Consider the following 19,825-nt stretch of genomic DNA (forward strand, 5'->3'; position numbering starts at 1 on the left):
CGGGCAGGGTGAGTGTCACCACACCCATTTCACACCAAAGACCTTCTCGTCCAGAGCTCAAGACCACGCAGTTCTCAGGCCGCAGAGCTGTGATCTGGGCCACGTGTTTGTGTCTGGCCTCAGAGCCCGTTCAGCTTTCCTTTAACAACAGCACAAACGTGGGCCGCTGGGGGCTGCAGGCCCCTCCTGTGCTGAGCGCCGAGTTGAGCGCTCCGGGGTCTCGCATAACCCCCTGCACGACCGACCGCTCTGAGGCTCAGGAAGGTGAAGTCATGTCTTAAGGCCGTCGTCTCACGCTAAGCCCTCCCCGTGGGGCAGGGACTCTAACAGCCCCCCTGTGTGCCTTGGGCTGGCGCGCCCCATCCCCACTCACCGAAGCACCCCATCGTGCACGCTGTGGCCAGGAGGCAGCGGACCCCCTTCCTTGACCCAGCGGAGCTGGGTGCCTGGGTCGCTGGGGACAACACAGTGGAACTCCACGCTGGCCCCTATGCTCTTGGTCTCCAGCTGAGGTGTGACCTGGACTGTGGGTGCGGGCCCTGCTGGTGCGGGCGTGGCAGGGAGAGAGCCGGAGGGGCCTGTGGGGACAGGTACAAGGTTGTGAGAGTGAGTGTGTGTGTGTGTGAGTGTGTGCATGTGACGTCCCTGATGCTGCACCAGGACCCAGGAAGCCCCCATCCTAACTTTCAAAGGACCTTCTTCTCCCGTTTGCCTCTCTGACCAGGGTAAAAAGACCTTTCACTGGCAGATTCATTCACCCGCTCACTTGGTTAGTCATTTAATCAACACATATAAGGGTCCGTGGGGACTTCTCTGGTGGTCCAGTGAGGAAGAATCCACCTCCCAAGGCAAGGGACGCAGGTTCAACCCCCGGTCAGGGAACTGAGGTTCCACGTGCCGCAGGACAACTAAGCCTGCAAGCCACGACTGCAGAGCCTGGGTCATGACTAGAGAGACGACCACCCGCTGCAACAAAAGGTCCTGTGTGCTGCAATTAAGACCCAATGCAGCCAAATAAATGCGTATGAAAAGAAAAAAAGTCTGTGAAGTACTGGACTGCACTTTCACAAGCTCCTGGCCTTCGGGAGCAGGGAGGGCAGCCCAAGGTCAGAGCGGGAAGGGTCGGTCTTAGAAAGATTCAGACATTTGAAGGAAGGACAGCAAAGGCTATTCTGGCCCTAGTCTAAAATAGGAGGGGGCTTCCCTAGTGGTGCAGGGGATAGGAATCCGCCTGCCAGTGCAGGGGACACGGGTTTGATCCCTGGTCCAGGAAGGCGCTACTTGCCGCCGAGCAACTAAGCCCACGCACCATAGCTACCGAAGCCTGTGCTCTGAAGCCCAGAAGCTGCAACTACTGAGCTCGCAGGCCACAGCTACAAAAGCCCCTGTGCTCCAGAGCCTGTCTTCCGCAACAAGAGAAGTCACTGCACCACGAGAGAGAAGCCCCCACTCGCTGCAACTTGAGAAGGCCCTTGCAAAGCAGTGAAGACCCATCACAGCCAAAAATCAATCAATCAATAAGTGAACAAAAATTTACAGAAAATAGGAAGATCCCAGGTGAAGGCACCTACCTATTAAGGTAGGTGAGCGGGTCAAATGCACGTGACCACCATTTACCAAGTGCCTACGACCTGCTCCAGGCTCTACGTCCGTGTATCTTTCTAAGTCAGCCTATGTGCTAGACTTGTCCTCTCTACTCGACAGGATGAAAACAATGAAGCTTGAGGTCCCCTGACTTGGCCAAGGTCACACAGCATCAAGCAACAGAGCTGGGGCATTGAACCCAGGACCCGGGCTCACTCTGGCCTGGGGCTCCCGAGGAGACCATGGAGATGCTGGATTCCCTGGCAACCTGCTGAGACCCTGGGCAGCCAGGGCTGGGTGCTACCCCATCATACGTTCGTTGTGGTCACCGTCCGGCATTTACACAGCCCATTCTGGGTGCTGTGGGTGGACGAGCCCGGGGCTGCTAGGTCTGGATTCGGGCCCTGCCCTGATCATCCAGTCGAGGAGGGGAGGCAGGCTGGGGTGCTTAGTAAGCACAGCAGTGTGAGGTCAGTATCCAGGAGGGAGTGGGGACACAGCGGTGAGAGCTACAGGTGCTGAGAACAGTGAGGCGGGTCTTTCTGGAGGAGGCAGGCCTGCCTCGGGCCTTGGGGAACAGGGGAAAGGCAGGCGCTCCCGCTAGAGTAATCAGGGGGGTCTTTATGCCCCAGGTGAGGCTCCAGCTGCGGGGTAAGTGAAGGGCTCCGACAAGCGCCTAGAGGAAAGACGGACCCCCGTCCTGCCCAGCCTGAGCCGGGGCCGCTCACCTCGGACGAGCACCTGGGCGAAGGCTTCGGCCAAGCCCACCTTGTTGGTGACCTGGCACCGGTAGCGGCCCGAGTCCTCGGGGGTCGCGGCCTCGAACAGGAGCAGCTCGTTTCTGGTGACGGCCCCTGCCGGGAGGCGGCCCCCCACACGGCTCCACTGGAAGGTCAGCGGGGGCGTCCCGTGAGCCAGGCACTGCAGCTGCACGGCCTCCCCGGCTCTCACCGAGGCCTGCTCTGGGACGGTGGTGGCATAGGGCGGGCCTGGGGTCGGCGGGGGGACACAGAGGTCAGGGCGGCGGCTGGCCAAGAGACCAGCGAAGCTGAAGGACGCTGAGCCCCGAGGACTGGGGGTGAGGGAGGGCCAGGTCCTGGGCGGGGATGTGGGTGTTTGGGGAGGGCAGGCTCCCGGGGCCTGAGGGGCCTGCGACCCTCCAGATGGGGCTCCCGGGGTTCCGTCCGGGGTGGAGCCTGGCTGGGGGGTGGTGGGGGGCGCTCGGACCTCCATACAGTGCAGAGAAGGTAGCCTGGGGAGGGTGGGCCAGGGCCTTACTCTCTACGTGCAGGACAACGGTGGCCTCCGCGTGCCCGGCTGGGCTGGAGGCGTTGCAGATGTACTGGCCCGAGTCCTGCTGGGCCACCCGCGGGATGATGAGCGTGTCTCCTTCCAGCCGGTGCTGCCAGGGCAGCGGGGAGCGCAGCTTGGACCACTGGATGGTGGGCTTGGGGCTGCCTGCGGAGTGGGGCGGCAGAGGTCGGCATAGCCTGTCCCCCAGGACTGGCTGGGGGGCGGCGTGGTCAGGAAGGGACCTGGGTGAGCTTGCTTCTTCATCGGGGCCACTAAGCGGGCCCCTCAGCCATTGCCGGGTGACTGTCCCGTCCCTGGGCATGACATCGTCTTTGGGTCTCCAAAGATGCCTAAATTCCGGGCCCGCGGCTCTGCCCGCCTCGTGGGCCCGCGCCCGTCCGCACCTGTGGCTGAGCAGCGCAGGGTGGCCGTGTGTCCGGCTTCCACGGTCAGCTCGACTTCTTCCACCTGGACCTGGGGGGCCCCTGGGGCCACAGTGCCCGTGTCTACAATCACTTCCACTCGCTTCTGTGCTGTGCCCAGTGCATTCTGAGCTAGGCAGACGTAGGTGCCCGCATCTGACGGTTTAGCTGATGAAATCTGAAAGAAGTAAGGGTCTTGGTTATGGGGACCGTGAGGGGGGGGACCTTGGCATCAGCCCCTAGCTTTGGCTTGGTTTTAAACTCCTCTACTGTTCATCCGTTTTTAGCTTTCCTATTTGACTGGCTGCTTGAGGGATCACACTCAAGATGTCCCCCCAGTCCATGCATTTACTTGTCTATCCCCCACCCTTCTGTTCATCCATCTATATACCATCCACCCATCTACCCTCCCATCCATCTACCCACTCATCCATCCATCTACCTACCCACTCACCCATCCATCCATCTACTCACCCACCCACCCATCCATCTACCCACTCACCCATCCATCCACAAACCATCCATTCATCCACTCATCTACCCACCCACCCATGCATCCATCCATCCACATACCATCCACCCATCTACCCATCTACCCACCCACCCACCCACCCATCCATCCATCCACCCATCTACCCACCCACCCATCCATCCATCTACTCACCCACCCACCCATCCATCTACCCACTCATCCATCCATCTACCCACCCACCCACCCATCCATTTACCCACTCATCTATCCATCCACATACCATCCATCCATCCACCCATCTACCCACCCACCCATCCATCCATCCACCCACCCACCCATCCATCCATCTACCCACTCATCCATCCATCTACCCACTCACCTACCCATCCATCCATCCACCCACCTACCCATCCATCCATCTACCCACTCATCTATCCATCCACATACCATCCATCCATCCACCCATCTACCCACCCACCCATCCATCCATCCACCCACCCACCCATCCATCCATCTACCCACTCATCCATCCATCTACCCACCCACCCACCCATCCATCCATCTACCCACCCACCCACCCATCCATCCATCTACCCACTCATCCATCCATCTACCCACCCACCCACCCATCCATCCATCTACCCACTCATCCATCCATCTACCCACCCACCTACCCATCCATCCATCTACCCACCCATCTATCCATCCATCCATCTACCCACTCATCCATCCATCTACCCACCCACCCACCCATCCATCCATCTACCCACCTACCCATCCACCCATCTACCCATCTACCCACCCACCCACCCACCCATCCATCCATCCACCCATCTACCCACTCATCCATCCATCCATCCACCCACCCACCCATCCATCCATCTACCCACTCATCCATCCATCTACCCACCCACCTACCCATCCATCCATCTACCCACCCACCTACCCATCCATCCATCCACCCACCCACCTACCCATCCATCCATCTACCCACCCACCTACCCATCCATCCATCCACCCACCCACCTACCCATCCATCCATCCACCCACCCACCTACCCATCCATCCATCTACCCACCCACCTACCCATCCATCCATCTACCCACCCACCTACCCATCCATCCATCCACCCACCCACCCACCCATCCATCCATCTACCCACCCACCCACCCATCCATCCATCTACCCACCCACCCACCCATCCATCCATCCACCCACCCACCCACCCATCCATCCATCTACCCACCCACCCACCCATCCATCCATCTACCCACCCACCCACCCATCCATCCATCTACCCACCCACCCACCCACTCATCCATCCATCCACCCACCCACCCATCCATCCATCTACCCACCCACCCACCCATCCATCCATCTACCCACTCATCCATCCATCTACCCACCCACCCACCCATCCATCCATCTACCCACCCACCCACCCATCCATCCATCTACCCACTCATCCATCCATCTACCCACCCACCCACCCATCCATCCACCCACCCACTCATCCATCCATCTACCCACTCATCCATCCATCCACCCACCTACCCATCCATCCATCCACCCACCCATCTATCCATCCACCAACCCACCCCACCACCCATCCTGCAAGCCGCTCCTTCCTCCTTCCCTTTTCCCCACTTTCCTTCTTTCTTCCTGACTGTCTTCCAATCTACCCATCATCCACCTAACCCTCCCTTTCTCCATCAATTCATCACCCGTCTGGTGACCCACCACTCTCTCCTCCAAGTATCTGCTCAAGGATGGGCTCTGACTGGGCCTCGGATCCAGAGATGAGACGCCCCTGGCCTCACCTGCAGCACCGTGTGACTGTCCAGGAGCCCATGCGCCCGCTGCTCTAAGTGGGTGGGGGCGCCGATCCGGGTCCAGCGAGCGGACGAGCGGGGCTCCCCGCCACTGACACACTCCAGGGTGACATCCTTTCCCAGCTTCACGCGCACAGGACCCTCAGGGAGCACGGACACTGTAGGGGGCCCTGTCCAGAGGAATGACACCGCTGGTACACATGCGGAGCCCTGCTGGTCACGCGGACTGTCACAGGCCCTTGTCGGCAACTGCCAGTGGGCACTGGTCTCCCCACTGTACCCACGAAGAGACTGAGGCTCAGAGAGGGAGTACGCCCCAGAGAGAGGCAAGGGGCAGAGGCGGGATTTAAGCCTGGGGGTTCTGAGCTCGGAACTGGGGCTGGAAATGGGGAGGCAGAACCATGGGGCCGAAGGCTCTCACCGTGTACGCTGAGGTTCACGACACTCTGGGCCACGCCGTAGGCGTTGGAGGCCACGCAGCGGTAGGCACCATGGTTGCTGGGCCGGGTGCCCACGATGGTGATGATGGAGCCATTGGGGCTGATGCGGACGTTGTCTGGCATCAGGGAAGGTACGGTAAGTGAGGGTGTCCTCCTGGCTGGGAGCTGCCAGGAGGCGCACCAGCACCCCCTGCCCCGACCCCTCCGGTCTGGGTGTATCCAGCTCACGAGGTCACAGATGGCCGATGAAGATGGAGACACTTCTGGGTCCGGCCCTGTCTCCATCCACATCGGGGCACCCAGACCCCAGGGGGAAGGGCTTTACCCAGGGTCACACAGTGAGTCTGGGGCCAGGGTCAGCTCTGCCCAGCCTCCAGTGGCGGTCATCATGCATTCGTACCCATCTCCAACACCCCCCGCACGCGGTCCGGCTCACCCTCCAGCTCCTGGTTCCGAGTCTTCCACTCAAGGCTGATGGGGGCTGCCCCGTCATGGATGAGGCACCTGAAGCTGGCATCCTGGCCCTGCTGCACGGTGCTGCTGGGCGGGTCGATGGAGATCACAGGGCTCCTAAGACCTGGGGGGCAGAGGGCTGGGCTGGGCAGCGCTGTGTGGGTTCCAGGGTCCCCCCACCTCCCCCGGCCCATGGCGTCTGCCTCACTCACGGTAGGAGGACCCCGCAGTGGGTGGGACAGTGACGGTGAAGGAGGCTTCCTGCTCAGACCCTGACCCGCCAACCACGCGGCACACGTATTCTCCGGAGTCAGACTGGGAGACGTGGTGGAGCCGGAGCCGGGAGCCGTGGGTCTGTCGGAACGAGGAAGTGTGGCTGTCGTACCAGAGCACTCGGGGCAGGGCAAGCCCCCAAGCCCAGCCGTGCCAGCGTGTAAGGAGTTCTCCCTTGGGTCTCAGGAGCTCAGAGCTCCAGCTGCGGGGGGCAGGGGGGTGGTTCATAGATGCCTACAAGTCCCACATATCCCCCTTTGTAGAGGGAGAAACTGGCTCAGGAGATGATTCAGCAGCAGAGCCAGGAGAAGAACCCAGGTCTCTTGACTCTCCAGCTGGTGACAACTCCTTGCGCTAAAGTATTTGATCCCCTGGGGTCCCCAGGCAGGCCGGGGTTTGTACGGAGAAGGTCAGGGAGGCAGAAGGTAACCACAGGTCAGACCTGGCCCGCTCTGGATTCCTCCCCATCCAGGGCACCCGTACCTGGTGCCGGGCGGGCAGGCTGCCCCCACGCTTATACCACGTGACCTGGGCGTGGGCCTGCCCAGGTACCACACAGTTCAGATCCAGGGTCTGCCCTTCAGTCACGTGAGAGGAGGAGGCCTCGATGTGGATGGGCTGGGCGAGTCCCGGGGCTGTGGATACAATGGGTGGTGGGTGAGAAAGGCGAGGCTCTGGGGGTGCAGACAGACACCGAAGGTGATGGGGGGGCAGTGAGCGCCAGCTGGTGTTCCTAGGAGGTGCGCTGGCTTGAGAGCAGCCGACATGGCTGAGTGCCATTGACTTGAGAAGGGTCTCGGTCCCCTGGGGGCTGGGATGCCACGTGAGACCTTGGTCCCCACTGGTTGGGGGCCTTCCTGGAGCCAAGGGCTAGAACCCTGCGGGAGAGCAGGAGGAACAGGGCCAGGAAGGGGCCCCAAGCCTGTGCCCCAGCACCAACCCGCGGCTCCTGTCACTCACCAGGAATGGGACTGGGGCTGGCAGCCTCGATCGTGACCAGGACGGAAGCCTCCAGGGTGCCTGAGCTGCCGGTCACTTGGCAGGAGTATTCGCCAGAGTCGGCGGGGGACACGTGATTCAGCCTCAGCAGGGGGCCGTGGACCTGGCCAGGGTGGGGAGGGTGAACTGGGGCGGAGGCTGGCGGCCAAGGCTTTCAGCTGCCTCAGCCCTCTGACACCCGCACCCCAGAGCCGTCCCGGGCCACTGCGGAGGCGGTCTCCTGCCAAAGGCGACCCCCCTTCTGACATTGGACACTGCGGAGGATGTTTACTATTACATTTTTTCCTGGCGGGAGAGAGCAGCATCATGAGTAAGAGTGTCCCTCTCTCTTTTCTTTTTTTTTTTTTTAATTTTTGGCCGTGCTCTTCAGCATGTTGGATGTTAATTCCCCAGCCAGGGATTGAACCCATTCCCCCTGCATTGGAGTCTTAACCACTGGGGAAGTCCAAGAGGTGTCCTTTCCTAATTCATACCAAGGTGCTGGACAGCCCTTGGTATGAAGGGTTTAGCACAACCATGTCCACCTTGCCCTTGACCCCCTGACTCCCAGTGATCTTCTGCTGCCGTTTTTCCTGGAGCCTTGAATATGCCGGGGCCACCTTCCGCCCTGAGCAGGGGACAGAGCCGGGAGGGAGTGCTGGTGCCCTGCTTTCTCCAGCCTCCGTACCTGGTGCCGAGCAGGAAGGCTGCCTCCACGCCTGTGCCAGGTGACCTGGGCGTGGGCCTGGCCGGGCACCACGCATTTCAGATCCAGGGTCTGCCCTTCGGCCACGTGGGAGGAGGAGGTCTCGATGCGGATGGGAGGCGCTCCGCCCGGGGCTGGCCCACAGGAAGAAGTCGGTGAGCTGGGACCCCCTGCGTCCTCAGCCCCTGCCCCTGGGTGCCCAGGTGTTCAGACCAGAGGCTACGGGATGACAGTCCCCCCTCTTCCCATTCCCCTGAGGCCTGGAGCAGCTGGGTTAGCCAGGGGCACAGAGGCGCCTCATTCTCTAGACATCGGCCTCCGTCTCCTGAGCTCGCAGCGTCGCTGGCGGCCGGGGCTCAGGGCCGGGCCCCTCCACACCGATCACTAATGTTTCCTGGACTTGCATAGTATGTGGCTAAGAACGCAGACTCTGGGGCCACACTGCCTGGGCTCAAAACCCAGCCCTGCCATTTATCAGTTGTGTGACCTTTGGAAAGCTATTTTAAAAAAACAAAACCAAACAAAAAGAAAAACCTCTTCATGCCTCAGTTTACCCATCTGTAAAACAGAGAGAACCATCATACCAACCTCAAAAGTTTACTGTGAGGGTGAAATGTGTTCCTATGTGTCAATACACCAGGGCCCACCTCCTGGTAAGTGTGTATCATGTTCATTACTTAGCAGCTCAGGTACTGTTATCATGAATCCTGAGCTGTTAATTCCTTTCCATTTTCCTTTTTAAGTCACTAAAGATGACCCTTAAATACACAGCCCCATTATAGGCAATGATTTCCACACAATTATGACAGGTCTGTTGCTGTTTTTTGCCTAGCATACCACCATCGATGTAAAAGATGTTTATCAGGGTACCACCTAAAATCACTCTCTCTGACCCCAGAGGTGCAAGTTGCTGCATTGTTGCAAGGGCTGTCCCAGCCCCGCTTTACAGAGGCGGAAAGGGACACACAGGAGTCCCTGGTGTAACATTTCAGAGTTCGGACAGAGGGGTGGGGGTTCAAGCCACACAAGCCAGACTCTCGGCTCCGTATTCTCGGGCCCCTGGGGACGAAACCCGCTGGGTCTGGCTCCCGACCTCGGTCCCCTCCTCTCCTCCCTCCTCCAGCCTCCCAGCCCCTCCGCAGGGATCCTCACCGGGGACGACAACGGTGCCAGAGCCGGAAGCTTCAATGGTCACTAGGACGGAGGCCTCCAGGGGCCCCGAGCTGAGGGCCACGCGGCACACGTACTCGCCCGAGTCGGCCGGGGACAGCCGGTGCAGCCGCAGCCGTGAGCCGTGGGCCTGGGGGGGCGGGACGGGAAGGAAGCAGAAGTGAGGCGGCGCGGAGAGTCAGCCCTCGGAGGCTGGGGCCCGGGGTTCAGCCTCTGACCCCGGCAGGCCCTGCGTCCCACGGGGGGGCTCCCAGGTCTCCTTCCCGGGCAGGGCATGAGGGACAGGCCCCCACATCCAGCCGGGGCCCCCACGTCCAGCAGCCCTCCTACTAGATCCTGCCCCCCCACTCACTCCCTGACCTGGTGGTGAGCGGGGAGGCTGCCTCCACGCCTGTGCCACGTGACCTGGGCGTGGGCCTGGCCAGGGATCACGCAGTTCAGATCCAGGGTCTGCCCTTCAGCCACGTGTGAAGACGACGACTCGATTCTGATGGGCATGGTCCCGCCAGGGCCTGGGGGCGCAGAGACAGAGAGCCGGGGCTTTGGTCCTAAGTCATGTTTGGGAGCCTCGACTGTAGAAACTCCCACTGCCCCCAGGTAGGAATGCTGCTGCTGCTAAGTCACTTCAGTCGTGTCCGACTCTGTGCGACCCCATGGACTGCAGCCTACCAGGCTCCCGTCCATGGGATTTTCCAGGCAAGAGTACTGGAGTGGGGTGCCATTGCCTTCCCCAGGTAGGAATGCTAGCTAACAGTTACTACGCACTCACAGGATGCCGGGCACTGTTCTACATGCTTTCTGTGTATTATTAACTCATGTCATCCTTACAAAATTCACCGACTTCCTGCGATGATGGGAATGTTTACCACCCACACTGCCTGATGTAGTTGTGGCTACCAGCTAGTGCATCTCCTGCAAACTTGGTTATTGAAACATGAAGGTGTGAATTTACAATTTGAACTAGTTTAAGTGACCAAGCGTGGCTGCCTAGTGTCCACTGTAGGGGACAGCTCTCTGAGGCTGAAATGACCCATATCCCCGCTTCACTGACGAGGGTACCGAAGCCGAGAGGGGAGTCTCTCTCTCAAGGTCCTTAGTGGCGCTGGCAGGATGTGAACCCAGGCATCTTTCTGCGGAGCCCTCGTCCTGGACCACCACCTCATCTGAGGGCCCTGACTACAGAGCCCTTCCTCTCCAGGCAACACGGGTACCAGCATCTCCCACTCCCTTCCTGGGTCATTCATTGGACTCACCAGAGGGGCCACCAGTGCCGGGAGAGACTGAGACCACAATGGAGGCCTCCAGGGCATCGATGTTGTTGTTGGCCCGGCACACATACTCTCCTGAATCCGCCACGGACATCTGGTGCAGCCTTAGGCGGGAGCCGTGGGCCTGGGGGTGCAGAGACGGAGGGGGTTGAGGGGCTGGGGGTCTCCATCAGACCGGCTGAGGCCACCCTCTGTCTGCCTCAGGCAGGGGGAAGTACCGCCAGCTAATGCTTTGGGCCGTTTGCCCTGGGGGCTGTCCCTGAGCTGCTCGCCCCACGGCCGGGCTCCGCTCCGTACCTGGTGTCGAGCGGGAAGGCTGCCCCCACGCTTGTACCAGGTGATGGTGGCCTGGGGCTGCCCAGCAACCACGCAGTTCAGATCCAGGGTCTGCCCTTCGACCACCGTGGGGGACGAGGACTCGATCCTGATCGGTGGGGAGACACTGGGCACTGCGGACCAAGGGAAACAGACCACACAGCTGGAGTCAGATGGCAGTGACTGGGCCAGGACCCCACTGCCTCCCCCGGCACCCACCCGCCTGACCCCCGGCCCCCGGAGTGCTCACCGTGGGAGGAGTCACTGCCCTGGATGGTGACGATGAGTGAGGTCTCCTGGGAGCCGGCGCCGTTACTGACATGACATACATACTCACCCGAGTCCGCGGGTGTCACCTGGGGGATCCGGAGCCTGGAGCCCACGATCTAAGGCGGAGCGGGTGTCAGTGGGTTGGGGGGACGGTCCCTCCATCTCTCCCAGACTCTGGCAGCCTCGCTGCCTTGCTGGGCGTGCCAGGCCCCACCCTGGTCTCCTTCTGAACTCCGTCAACGGCCTTCCTGCGCTTCTGGGCTGGGTGCCTGGCGCCTCCAGCCTTTGCACTCTTTCTCAGCCGTCACCCCTGCAGCAAGCCCGCCAAGGCCCTCCGTGGGGACTCCTACTACACTGCTGTCCCCCGGCACACCTGCCTTCCCCGTTAGTCTCTGAGCTACCCGAGGGCATGCCCTGCTCTCATCCCCTCAGAATTCTCAGTGGCGGGAGTGGGACGTGGCCTGGAGCAGGTTCTCAGGGAAGGGCCAGGAGTGAGTGAATCACAGAACGTTCTCTACAGGGCCCATGGAGGTCAGTGGGACTCCTCTCCGTGTCCCCAGCACTGGCCCAGGGCCCCTCGGCAAGAGCGCTCGGCGTGAGTTGGATGACTCAGTGAGCACAGAGGGGGCCGTGCGGAGCTCCTCCCGATTCCCGGTGGGGCTCGTCATGCCCCACCGGCATGTGCCCTCCCCACTCGCTGGTTCCGTACCTGGTGCCGGCTGGGGAGGCTGCCTCCACGCTTGTACCAGGTGATGGTGTGGGGGGCTTGGCTGGCCACCAGGCAGTTGAGGTCCAGGGTGCGCCCGTTGGCCAGGGAGTCAGAGGAGGACTCAATGCGGACGGGGTATACCACGTTCTGGTCTGGGAGCCGGGGAGAGACGGGAATCAGGGCGTGGGAGCCAGCGAGGGTGGTGTGGCCCCTCCCAGCCCATCTGCGGGGACCCTGAGACACTCACAGCGGGTGGGGCCGCGGCGCTGCTGGATGGTGACCAGGACTGAGGCTTCCTGGGTGCCTGAGCTGCTGACCACGCGGCACACGTACTCCCCAGAGTCCGCTGGCGTCATCTGGGGCAGTCGCAGCCTGGAGCCGTGCACCTGGGAGGGCGGGCGGGCTCAGAGCTGTGCTTGGGGCTCACAGTTCAGGTTCCCTTCCCTGCCACCACCTCCCCAGCCTGATAGAGCCTAGGAGAGCTCTTCCTGGGAGAACCAGCATTCAGGACCCTTCAGCTCCCTTGATGGGGTTTTGGGACTGGGTCTAGTGGGAGGAAGTGGGGGACCAGCATTTGTGGATGTCTGATGGAGCAGGTGGATTCCCTAATAGCTCAGTTAGCAAAGAATCTGCCTGCAATGCAGGAGATCCCGGTTCGATTCCTGGGTCGGGAAGATCCCCTGGAGAAGGGAAAGGCTACCCACTCCAGTATTCTGGCCTGGAGAATTCCATGGACTATACAGTCCATGGGGTCGCAATGAGTCGGACACGACTGAGCCACTTGAACTTTCACTTTCACTATGGAGCAGGTGAGCTAGGCAGTGTGAACCCATTTGACAGATGAGGACACTGAGGCTCAGGGAAGTCAAAGGACTGGTCAGGCAAGTTGGCAGAGCAATATCTGAACTCAAAGCTCCTCACTCCGCAGTCTCGAGGGTCCTTCAGGCCCCCCTCCCCCTTAGCTCCCCACCTCCTACCTGGTGCCGGGCGGGAAGGCTGCCCCCACGCTTGTGCCACGTGACCTGGGCGTGGGGCTGCCCAGAAACCAGGCAGTTCAGATCCAGGGTCTGTCCTTCAGCCACGTGTGAGGAGGATGACTCGATCCGGACCGGGGGGGTGACCCCCAGCGCTGGGGACAGAGGCCAGAGAGTGAATCCCCAGCTGGGAGGAGGCGGGGAGGGGAGGGTGTGAGTGGAGGTAGGGGGCTGCTGGTCTCTGGGGTCCTGCCTTTGCTGGAGTGGGCAGCCCCCCTTGCCGAACCCCGCACCACTCACCAGGCACAGAGTCTGCAGGCTCGATGCTGACCAGGACAGAGGACTCCAGGGGCACTGAACCGCCCACCACTCGGCACACGTACTCGCCCGAGTCGGCTGGGGACACCTGGTGGAGTCTCAGCAGGGAGCCATGGGTCTGGCCAGAACGGAGGTGGGGTCAGAGGGGGGTCTCTCGGGACCCTCACACCGATCACCTGCAGCCCTGCCTCACTCTGAGCCTGAGAACGCACTTTTAACTCCCTCCTGCTCAGAGGTAAAGTGACTGTCTCATCCCAGGACCAGAGGGTGGCCAGGAAAAGTCATGGGGAACTGAGCAAACACTAACACCACACTCCATCAACTTCTGGACACATTTAAAAAAAAAAAAAAAAGGATGGAGCTGGTAACATGCATGATACTTTTGCTTTATTATTATTTTTGGGTGGCACCGTGTGGCCTATGGAATCCCAGCTCTCCGACCAGGGACTGAAACCAGGCCTTGGCAGTGAAAACACAGAGTCCTGACCACTGGACAGCCAGGGAATTCCCTAGACACACTTTTACACGTCTCTGAAATCAATATGCATCTTATAGTGAATTACAATTACAAATGGCAGGTTTTTTTTTGCCTCAGAGGTACACAAAATAACAGTGCATTTTGCAATCAGTGGCATCGTAAATTCTCTAAAATATATCAATACTAACAGCTAATGATACTACGCTAATAACAGCTCACAGCACTCTCAGTGAGCCAGAACTCTGAGCTCTTTGCAGGTAAATTCATTCACTTCACCCTTAAGATAGTTCTGTAAGGTTGGTACGATCGTTACCGTTTTACAGATGCTGAGAATGTGCTACAGAGAGATTAAGTGCTTTGCCCAAGGCCACAAGCGACTAGGTGGTGGAAGCGGCAGTCACACTCACACCGGGGCTGACCGGTCAGAGCGTCTGGGTTCTGAGCATCACCTGTGCAGAGGGGCCCGGGGCCTCTCCGTCTCAGAGGAGCCTCCCGCTCTCCCACCCTGACCTCCACTCCCGGCAGCCCCCCTCCGTCCCCTTTCTGGTCTGTCCATCCTCCAGGCCTGTACCTGGTGCCGGACGGGCAGGCTGCCCCCGCGCTTGTACCACGTGACCTGGGCGTGGGCCTGCCCGGGGACCACGCAGTTCAGATCCAGGGTCTGCCCTTCGGCCACGTGAGAGGAGGAAGGCTCGATGCGGATGGGCTGGGTGCCACCAGAAGCTGCAGGAGGAGACGGTCACTTGGTCACTCCAGTCCTCTGCAGCGGCCCTGGCCTTTCCCCCTTTTCCCTCCAAGTCCAGGTCAGCTGGCCCCACTCACGGTAGGCAAAGTTGGCGCCCTGGGTCTTGGTGACCGTGACTGTGATGGAGGCCTCCACGCCGTTGCTGGCCCTGCAGACATACTCGCCCGCGTCTGCTGGGGAGGCCTGGAAGACGTACAAGCGGGAGCCACGCACCTGGACAGTCGCGGGCAGGGGTCTGAGTGGGGGGCTTCCCAGAGCCCAGCGGGCGCCCCGTACCCTGTTCCTCAGAGCTCAGCTCCCTCTGTGCCCCGTGGTCCGCCTCGCGGTCCTGACTGGCCCCCTCCCACCTTTCTGCCCCCAGGTACCTGGTGCCGGGCTGGGAGGGTGCCCCCACGTTTGTACCACGTGACTGGGGCATGGGCCTGGCCTGCCACCACGCAGTTCAGGTCCAGGGTCTGCCCCTCGGCCACCGTGGGGGACGAGGACTCAATCCTGACGGGCGGGACGGGTCCCGGGGCTGCGGGGAGAGGGGGCAGGTCATAGATGCCTCTCAGGAGAGACGGTCAGAAATGTCCACCCTGGAGCCGGCTCGGCCTGGTGCGTTTAGAGTTAGAGGCCTCCTGGGCTTGAGGTCCTCAGCGGTGCAGCCTTGGGGAGGGGGCTGGGGTAGGAGCCCAGGCTTGCAGAGGGGCATGAGGAAGAGGGAGTGATGAGGATAACTGAGGCTGGGAGGGAGGAAGAGAGGCAGGGGCAGGAATACGCCCCAGTGGGCCAGACAGAACAGAGATGTGAAGATGGCGGGTTATTCAGGAACGTGGAGGCCGCCTGGGCCGGGCCCTGTGGCCCAGCCCCAGCGTGGCCTCCTCCCAGCCCCGATCTCCACGTCAGCAACAGGAGTCATGAGCCCTCGGGAAGGCCCTCGGGGCCCTGTCAGCCTGTCACTGATCGTCCACTCACCGGGGATGGTGCCGGCGTCGGAGGCCTCGATGGAGACTAGGACGGAGGTCTCGAGGGGCCCAGAGCCCAGGACCACGCGGCACACGTACTCTCCCGAGTCAGCCGGGGACACCCGGTGCAATCGCAGCAGCGAGCCGTGGGTCTGAGCGCAACCAGGGAGGGTCAGGAGAGGGCTGGAGCCGCTCCGTCCAGCCAGCCCCTCCCGCAGGCTGGCCTGGGGCCCAGGGTGGGGCGGCGGTGGGGGGGGGGGTCACTGTTTTACCTGGTGCCCGGCGGGGAGGCTGCCACCACGTTTGTACCACGTGACCTGGGCGTGGGCCTGCCCGGGGACCACGCAGTTCAGATCCAGCGTCTGCCCTTCGGCCACGTGAGAGGAGGAGGGCTCGATGCGGACGGGCTGGGTGCCGCCCGGAGCTGGGGCTCCACCGGGAGCTGGGGCGCAGAGGCGCTGGTCAGCAGATGGGGCTCCTGAGCCGCCCCCCGCCCTGCAGCCCTGCGGTCTGACCAGGCCCAAGCTTGGGAGGACGGATGGGAGGCCTGGGGGCTGGGGCCACACTTTTCTGCCTCGGCAGAGCCAGCTAGACCCTTCTTTCCCCTCTCTGACCTTCAACTTGCTGTTCCAGGCCCATCTGCCTGCCCGCCTAGAACTTGACCCGTGACGAGCTGCTCTGGCTCGCAGGGAACCAGGGTCTTTTGGCACCCCGGGGTGGGGCGGGCCACAGGGTGCTGACAATCACTCCACAGCTTTCTTCAGAATGCGTGCTCTGCACTTGCAGTGCGCTAGGGATGCTCTCCCCATTTCACACATGAGGAAACTGAGGCCCAGAGGTACAGTAACCAGCCCGAGGCTGGTTGAACCAGGACTGCTGGGACTTGAACCCAGGTCAACCTGACTCCCAGCTCAGAGCTCAACACTGACTCTGCTGCTTCCTGACGAATTCCGGAAACAGTACCCTCACCATGGGGGTCTCTGTAAGTCAGGTCAACCTGTCTCCACCCTCAGACCGCTCATCTCTCCTCGTGGGGAAGGACGGGATCGGGGCCTGCCGGGAGCGCCTCTTCCTGTCCAGATGGCCCCGAAGAGACCCCGGGGCACCATCCTCAGGAACACAAGGTGGGTCGGAGGGCTCAGCCCTCACCCAACCCCGCTGGCTCCTCACCTGGGGTATAGCCGGGGCCCGGATGGCGGCTGTGGAGGACAGAGACGATGATGGAGGCCTCCTTGGGGCCTGAGTCATTCTCCACTCGGCACACGTATTCTCCAGAATCGGCTGGTGATACCTGGGGCAGACGCAGCCGGGAGCCGTGCACCTGGGCCGGGTGAGGACAAAGGTTTGCAAGGATGGGAGGGGCTCTGGCCACCATGCCCTCTGCACCTGGCTCCACCCAGGACCACCCCCCAGAGGGGACTGCAGAGAGAGGGGAGTAAGGGCGGACCCTGCTTGTGCAGAGGGCCCTGGGGGCGTGAAGGACTGCCCCACCCCGGGGTCTCCTGCCACGGGGCTCAGGGACCCTCGTACCTGGGCGTGGGGAGGCAGGCTGCCCCCTCGCTTGTACCACGTGATCTGGGTGTGGGCCAGCCCTGCCACCACGCAGTTGAGGTCCAGGGTCTGTCCTTCGGTCACAGAAGGTGAGGAGGACTCAATCCTGACAGGTGGGGTGGTGGCACCTAAGACGGGAGGCGGGGTTTCGGGGGAGTGAGGCGACCTCAGGGGGGCCCTGGCTGGTCCTCCTACTCCTCCAGCCCCTGGGGGCCCCGCACCTGGAAGGACAACCACTTGAATCCGGGCCTGGGCAGTGCCCGCGGGGCTGGTGGCCACACAGAGGTAGAAGCCAGCGTCGGCAGCCGTGATGGCAGGGATGAGCAGTGTGGCGATGTCTGTGCGCTCTGCGCGGGCCTGCCACACGGGGAGAAGGGGTCAAAGGCAGCCTGGCAAGGGCTGGCCAGGGAGGGCAGGCAGAGGGGTACAGGCCAGCTCAGAGCCGGGATTGGGGCCCTGGGTGGGCACCCATGCAGCAAAGCGGGAGGCTGACAGCTGCCCCCTGCCAGGACGCCTGGAGCGGGACGTTTGATCAGGGCATCCTCTGGGAAGTGGAGGGAACTGGAGGAGGAGAGGGGAGGGGGCAGAGGGCAGGTGCTGGGACTCGGCCGAGCCGGTACCCTCACCTGCGGGGGGAGGCTGCCCCCTTCCTTCCTCCAGGTGATGGTGGCACTGGGCACCCCTGCGGCCCTGCAGTACAGCCTGACGGTGCGGCCTTCGTGAACCTGGGTCCTCTCTGGGCTCACCTGGACCCTGGGCCCACTGCCCCCTGCAGACAGAGCCCTGTGAGAACACCTCCCCAGGGCTGCCAGGGCCCCCCCGCCCTCCCCACTCAGCTGGGTCCTCTCACCGTGCACGTGGAGTACAGCCCTGGCCACGTGCTGCCCGGCGCTGCTTTGGGCGCGGCACAGGTACTGGCCTTGATCTGAGGCCTCGACGGCCGGCAGGCGTAGGATGCCACCATGCATCTGGGCTTTCTGAGGGAGCTGGCCACCAGGGCCCCCTGACGGCAGGGAGGCGGGGTCAGCACCCACTGGGGTGGGCATTGCCGGGCCCCCACTGCGTACCGAGAGGTTGAGGTCCTAGTGTCCCGCCCCCTGGCCCCCACCCCCGCCACCCCACATCCAGGAGAGCCAGGCTCTGACGGTTGTTCCCGCCATGGCCTCACCTGTCCACTTGAGGCTGGGCGCGGGGTGCCCCGTGGCACTGCAGCGGAACTCGGCCGTCTGGCCCGGCTGCACCGTGAGCTGCGGCGGGTGGATGGAGACCACGGGGGCGGACGGGGTGGCCGAGGCTGAGGGGCGAGGAGACACAGTGTGCAGTCAGGGAGGGGAGGGGCCCGCGCCAGCAGCCTGCTTGCTGCTCCCTTCGCCTCCACTCCAGCCCTTTGTGGCCATTTGTCCACACAGCAGGCAGAGGGAGTCTCTAAATTGTCAATGGGAGGGATTTCCCTGGCGGTTGGGGGGTTAGGACTCTGCACTTTCACTGCTGAGGCTGTGGGTTCGATCCCCGGTTGGGGAACGAAGATCCCCACGTGCCTCTTGGCCCCAAAAACCAACATCTGAACATAAAACAGAAGCAGTATTGTAACAAATTCAATAAAGACTCCAAAAAAATGTCAAAAAAAAAAAAAAAATAAATGTCATTGGTGGTGGGGGGGCGGTGGGGACTTCCCTGGCGGTCCAGTGGTTAGAAGTCTTTCCTTTCACTGCTGAGGGTGTGGTCAGGGAACTCGATCCCACCCTCGATCCCTGGTCAGGGAACTAAGATCCCACAAACTGCACACGCGGCCAAAAAAAAAAAAAAAGAAATGTCAATGGGATCTTGCTACTTGCCCACTTATGGCCTGTTCGTGGCTTTCAGAACAAAAACGTCTGAATTTCCTGCCGTGCCTCATGTGTGCACTCACCTGTGCCCACATCTTCAAGTTCCTCACCCACCCTCCCACGCTGGCCTCTCTTTCCCTCAAACAGCACGCGCCGGCCTCAGGGCCTTGGCACATGCTGCTTCCTCTGTCAGATCTTGCATGGCTGAACACCTTCTCTTCCCTTCAGGTCTCAGCTGAGATGTCACTTCCTCCGGGGGGCCCTCCCTGACCACCCCATGGAGGAGAGCTCTCACCTCAGGCCCACCTCAAGCCTCACTTTCCTTTCGCTCCACTCCCATCCCAGCACCAGTGTGACTGTGTTGTTTGTCCACTGTTTCCAGGCTCCCCACTGAACACGGAGGGTGGGAGGGCAGAGATGCTGCTTGTCTAACCTCCCACCCCCATTTCTTCCGAGTCTGGGACCTGCCGTTTCCAGTTCAGAAGCTGTCAGCTGAGTGGAGAGACGCTCACTGGTCCCGGAGAGCGTGGAGGAAGGGCAGGGCCGCGTGGGTCGGGCGTGGACGTGAACAGCGTACCTTGCACGTGCAGTGTGGCTGTGCCCTGGTCCATGGCGAACATGTTGGAGCCGGTGCACACGTAGGTGCCCGCGTCACTGGGCTGTACGTTGCGAATGGTCAGGATGCCGTTGAAATCCATGGCTCGGCTTGGCAGTTTCCCATTATGTAGGCGGGTCCACACCAGGGTATAAGCCGGAGACTGCAGGAGGGGGAGGCCAGGGAGATGGGCATGGGGCTCGGAC

General features: G+C 61.6%; 1 protein-coding gene across 5 annotated transcripts in view; it reads right to left on the reverse strand.

Moving 5' to 3' along the window:
- HSPG2 (heparan sulfate proteoglycan 2) overlaps positions 1–19,825 on the reverse strand; it is a 108,013-nt gene that overhangs the window by 14,062 nt on the left and 74,126 nt on the right. For all 5 annotated transcript variants that reach the window (XM_061148122.1, XM_061148120.1, XM_061148119.1 and 2 more), the window contains 32 exons: positions 19,602–19,782; positions 18,367–18,492; positions 18,049–18,201; positions 17,825–17,967; positions 17,420–17,555; positions 17,178–17,326; positions 16,818–16,968; positions 15,920–16,089; positions 15,658–15,799; positions 15,066–15,217; positions 14,778–14,913; positions 14,527–14,678; positions 13,460–13,595; positions 13,163–13,314; positions 12,433–12,571; positions 12,186–12,337; positions 11,457–11,592; positions 11,189–11,340; positions 10,877–11,015; positions 9,984–10,135; positions 9,606–9,753; positions 8,436–8,587; positions 7,730–7,871; positions 7,253–7,404; positions 6,709–6,850; positions 6,480–6,620; positions 6,025–6,159; positions 5,592–5,773; positions 3,282–3,477; positions 2,863–3,042; positions 2,313–2,573; positions 374–578 (listed from right to left, as the gene is read on the reverse strand). In XM_061148122.1, coding sequence (XP_061004105.1) covers positions 374–578; positions 2,313–2,573; positions 2,863–3,042; positions 3,282–3,477; positions 5,592–5,773; positions 6,025–6,159; positions 6,480–6,620; positions 6,709–6,850; positions 7,253–7,404; positions 7,730–7,871; positions 8,436–8,587; positions 9,606–9,753; positions 9,984–10,135; positions 10,877–11,015; positions 11,189–11,340; positions 11,457–11,592; positions 12,186–12,337; positions 12,433–12,571; positions 13,163–13,314; positions 13,460–13,595; positions 14,527–14,678; positions 14,778–14,913; positions 15,066–15,217; positions 15,658–15,799; positions 15,920–16,089; positions 16,818–16,968; positions 17,178–17,326; positions 17,420–17,555; positions 17,825–17,967; positions 18,049–18,201; positions 18,367–18,492; positions 19,602–19,782 — 4,985 coding nt within the window. The remainder of the gene's footprint in view (positions 1–373; positions 579–2,312; positions 2,574–2,862; positions 3,043–3,281; positions 3,478–5,591; positions 5,774–6,024; positions 6,160–6,479; positions 6,621–6,708; positions 6,851–7,252; positions 7,405–7,729; positions 7,872–8,435; positions 8,588–9,605; positions 9,754–9,983; positions 10,136–10,876; positions 11,016–11,188; positions 11,341–11,456; positions 11,593–12,185; positions 12,338–12,432; positions 12,572–13,162; positions 13,315–13,459; positions 13,596–14,526; positions 14,679–14,777; positions 14,914–15,065; positions 15,218–15,657; positions 15,800–15,919; positions 16,090–16,817; positions 16,969–17,177; positions 17,327–17,419; positions 17,556–17,824; positions 17,968–18,048; positions 18,202–18,366; positions 18,493–19,601; positions 19,783–19,825) is intronic.

The sequence above is a fragment of the Dama dama genome, chromosome 8 (genome assembly GCF_033118175.1).
Source record: "Dama dama isolate Ldn47 chromosome 8, ASM3311817v1, whole genome shotgun sequence".
In the NCBI taxonomy this organism is placed as follows: domain Eukaryota; kingdom Metazoa; phylum Chordata; class Mammalia; order Artiodactyla; family Cervidae; genus Dama; species Dama dama.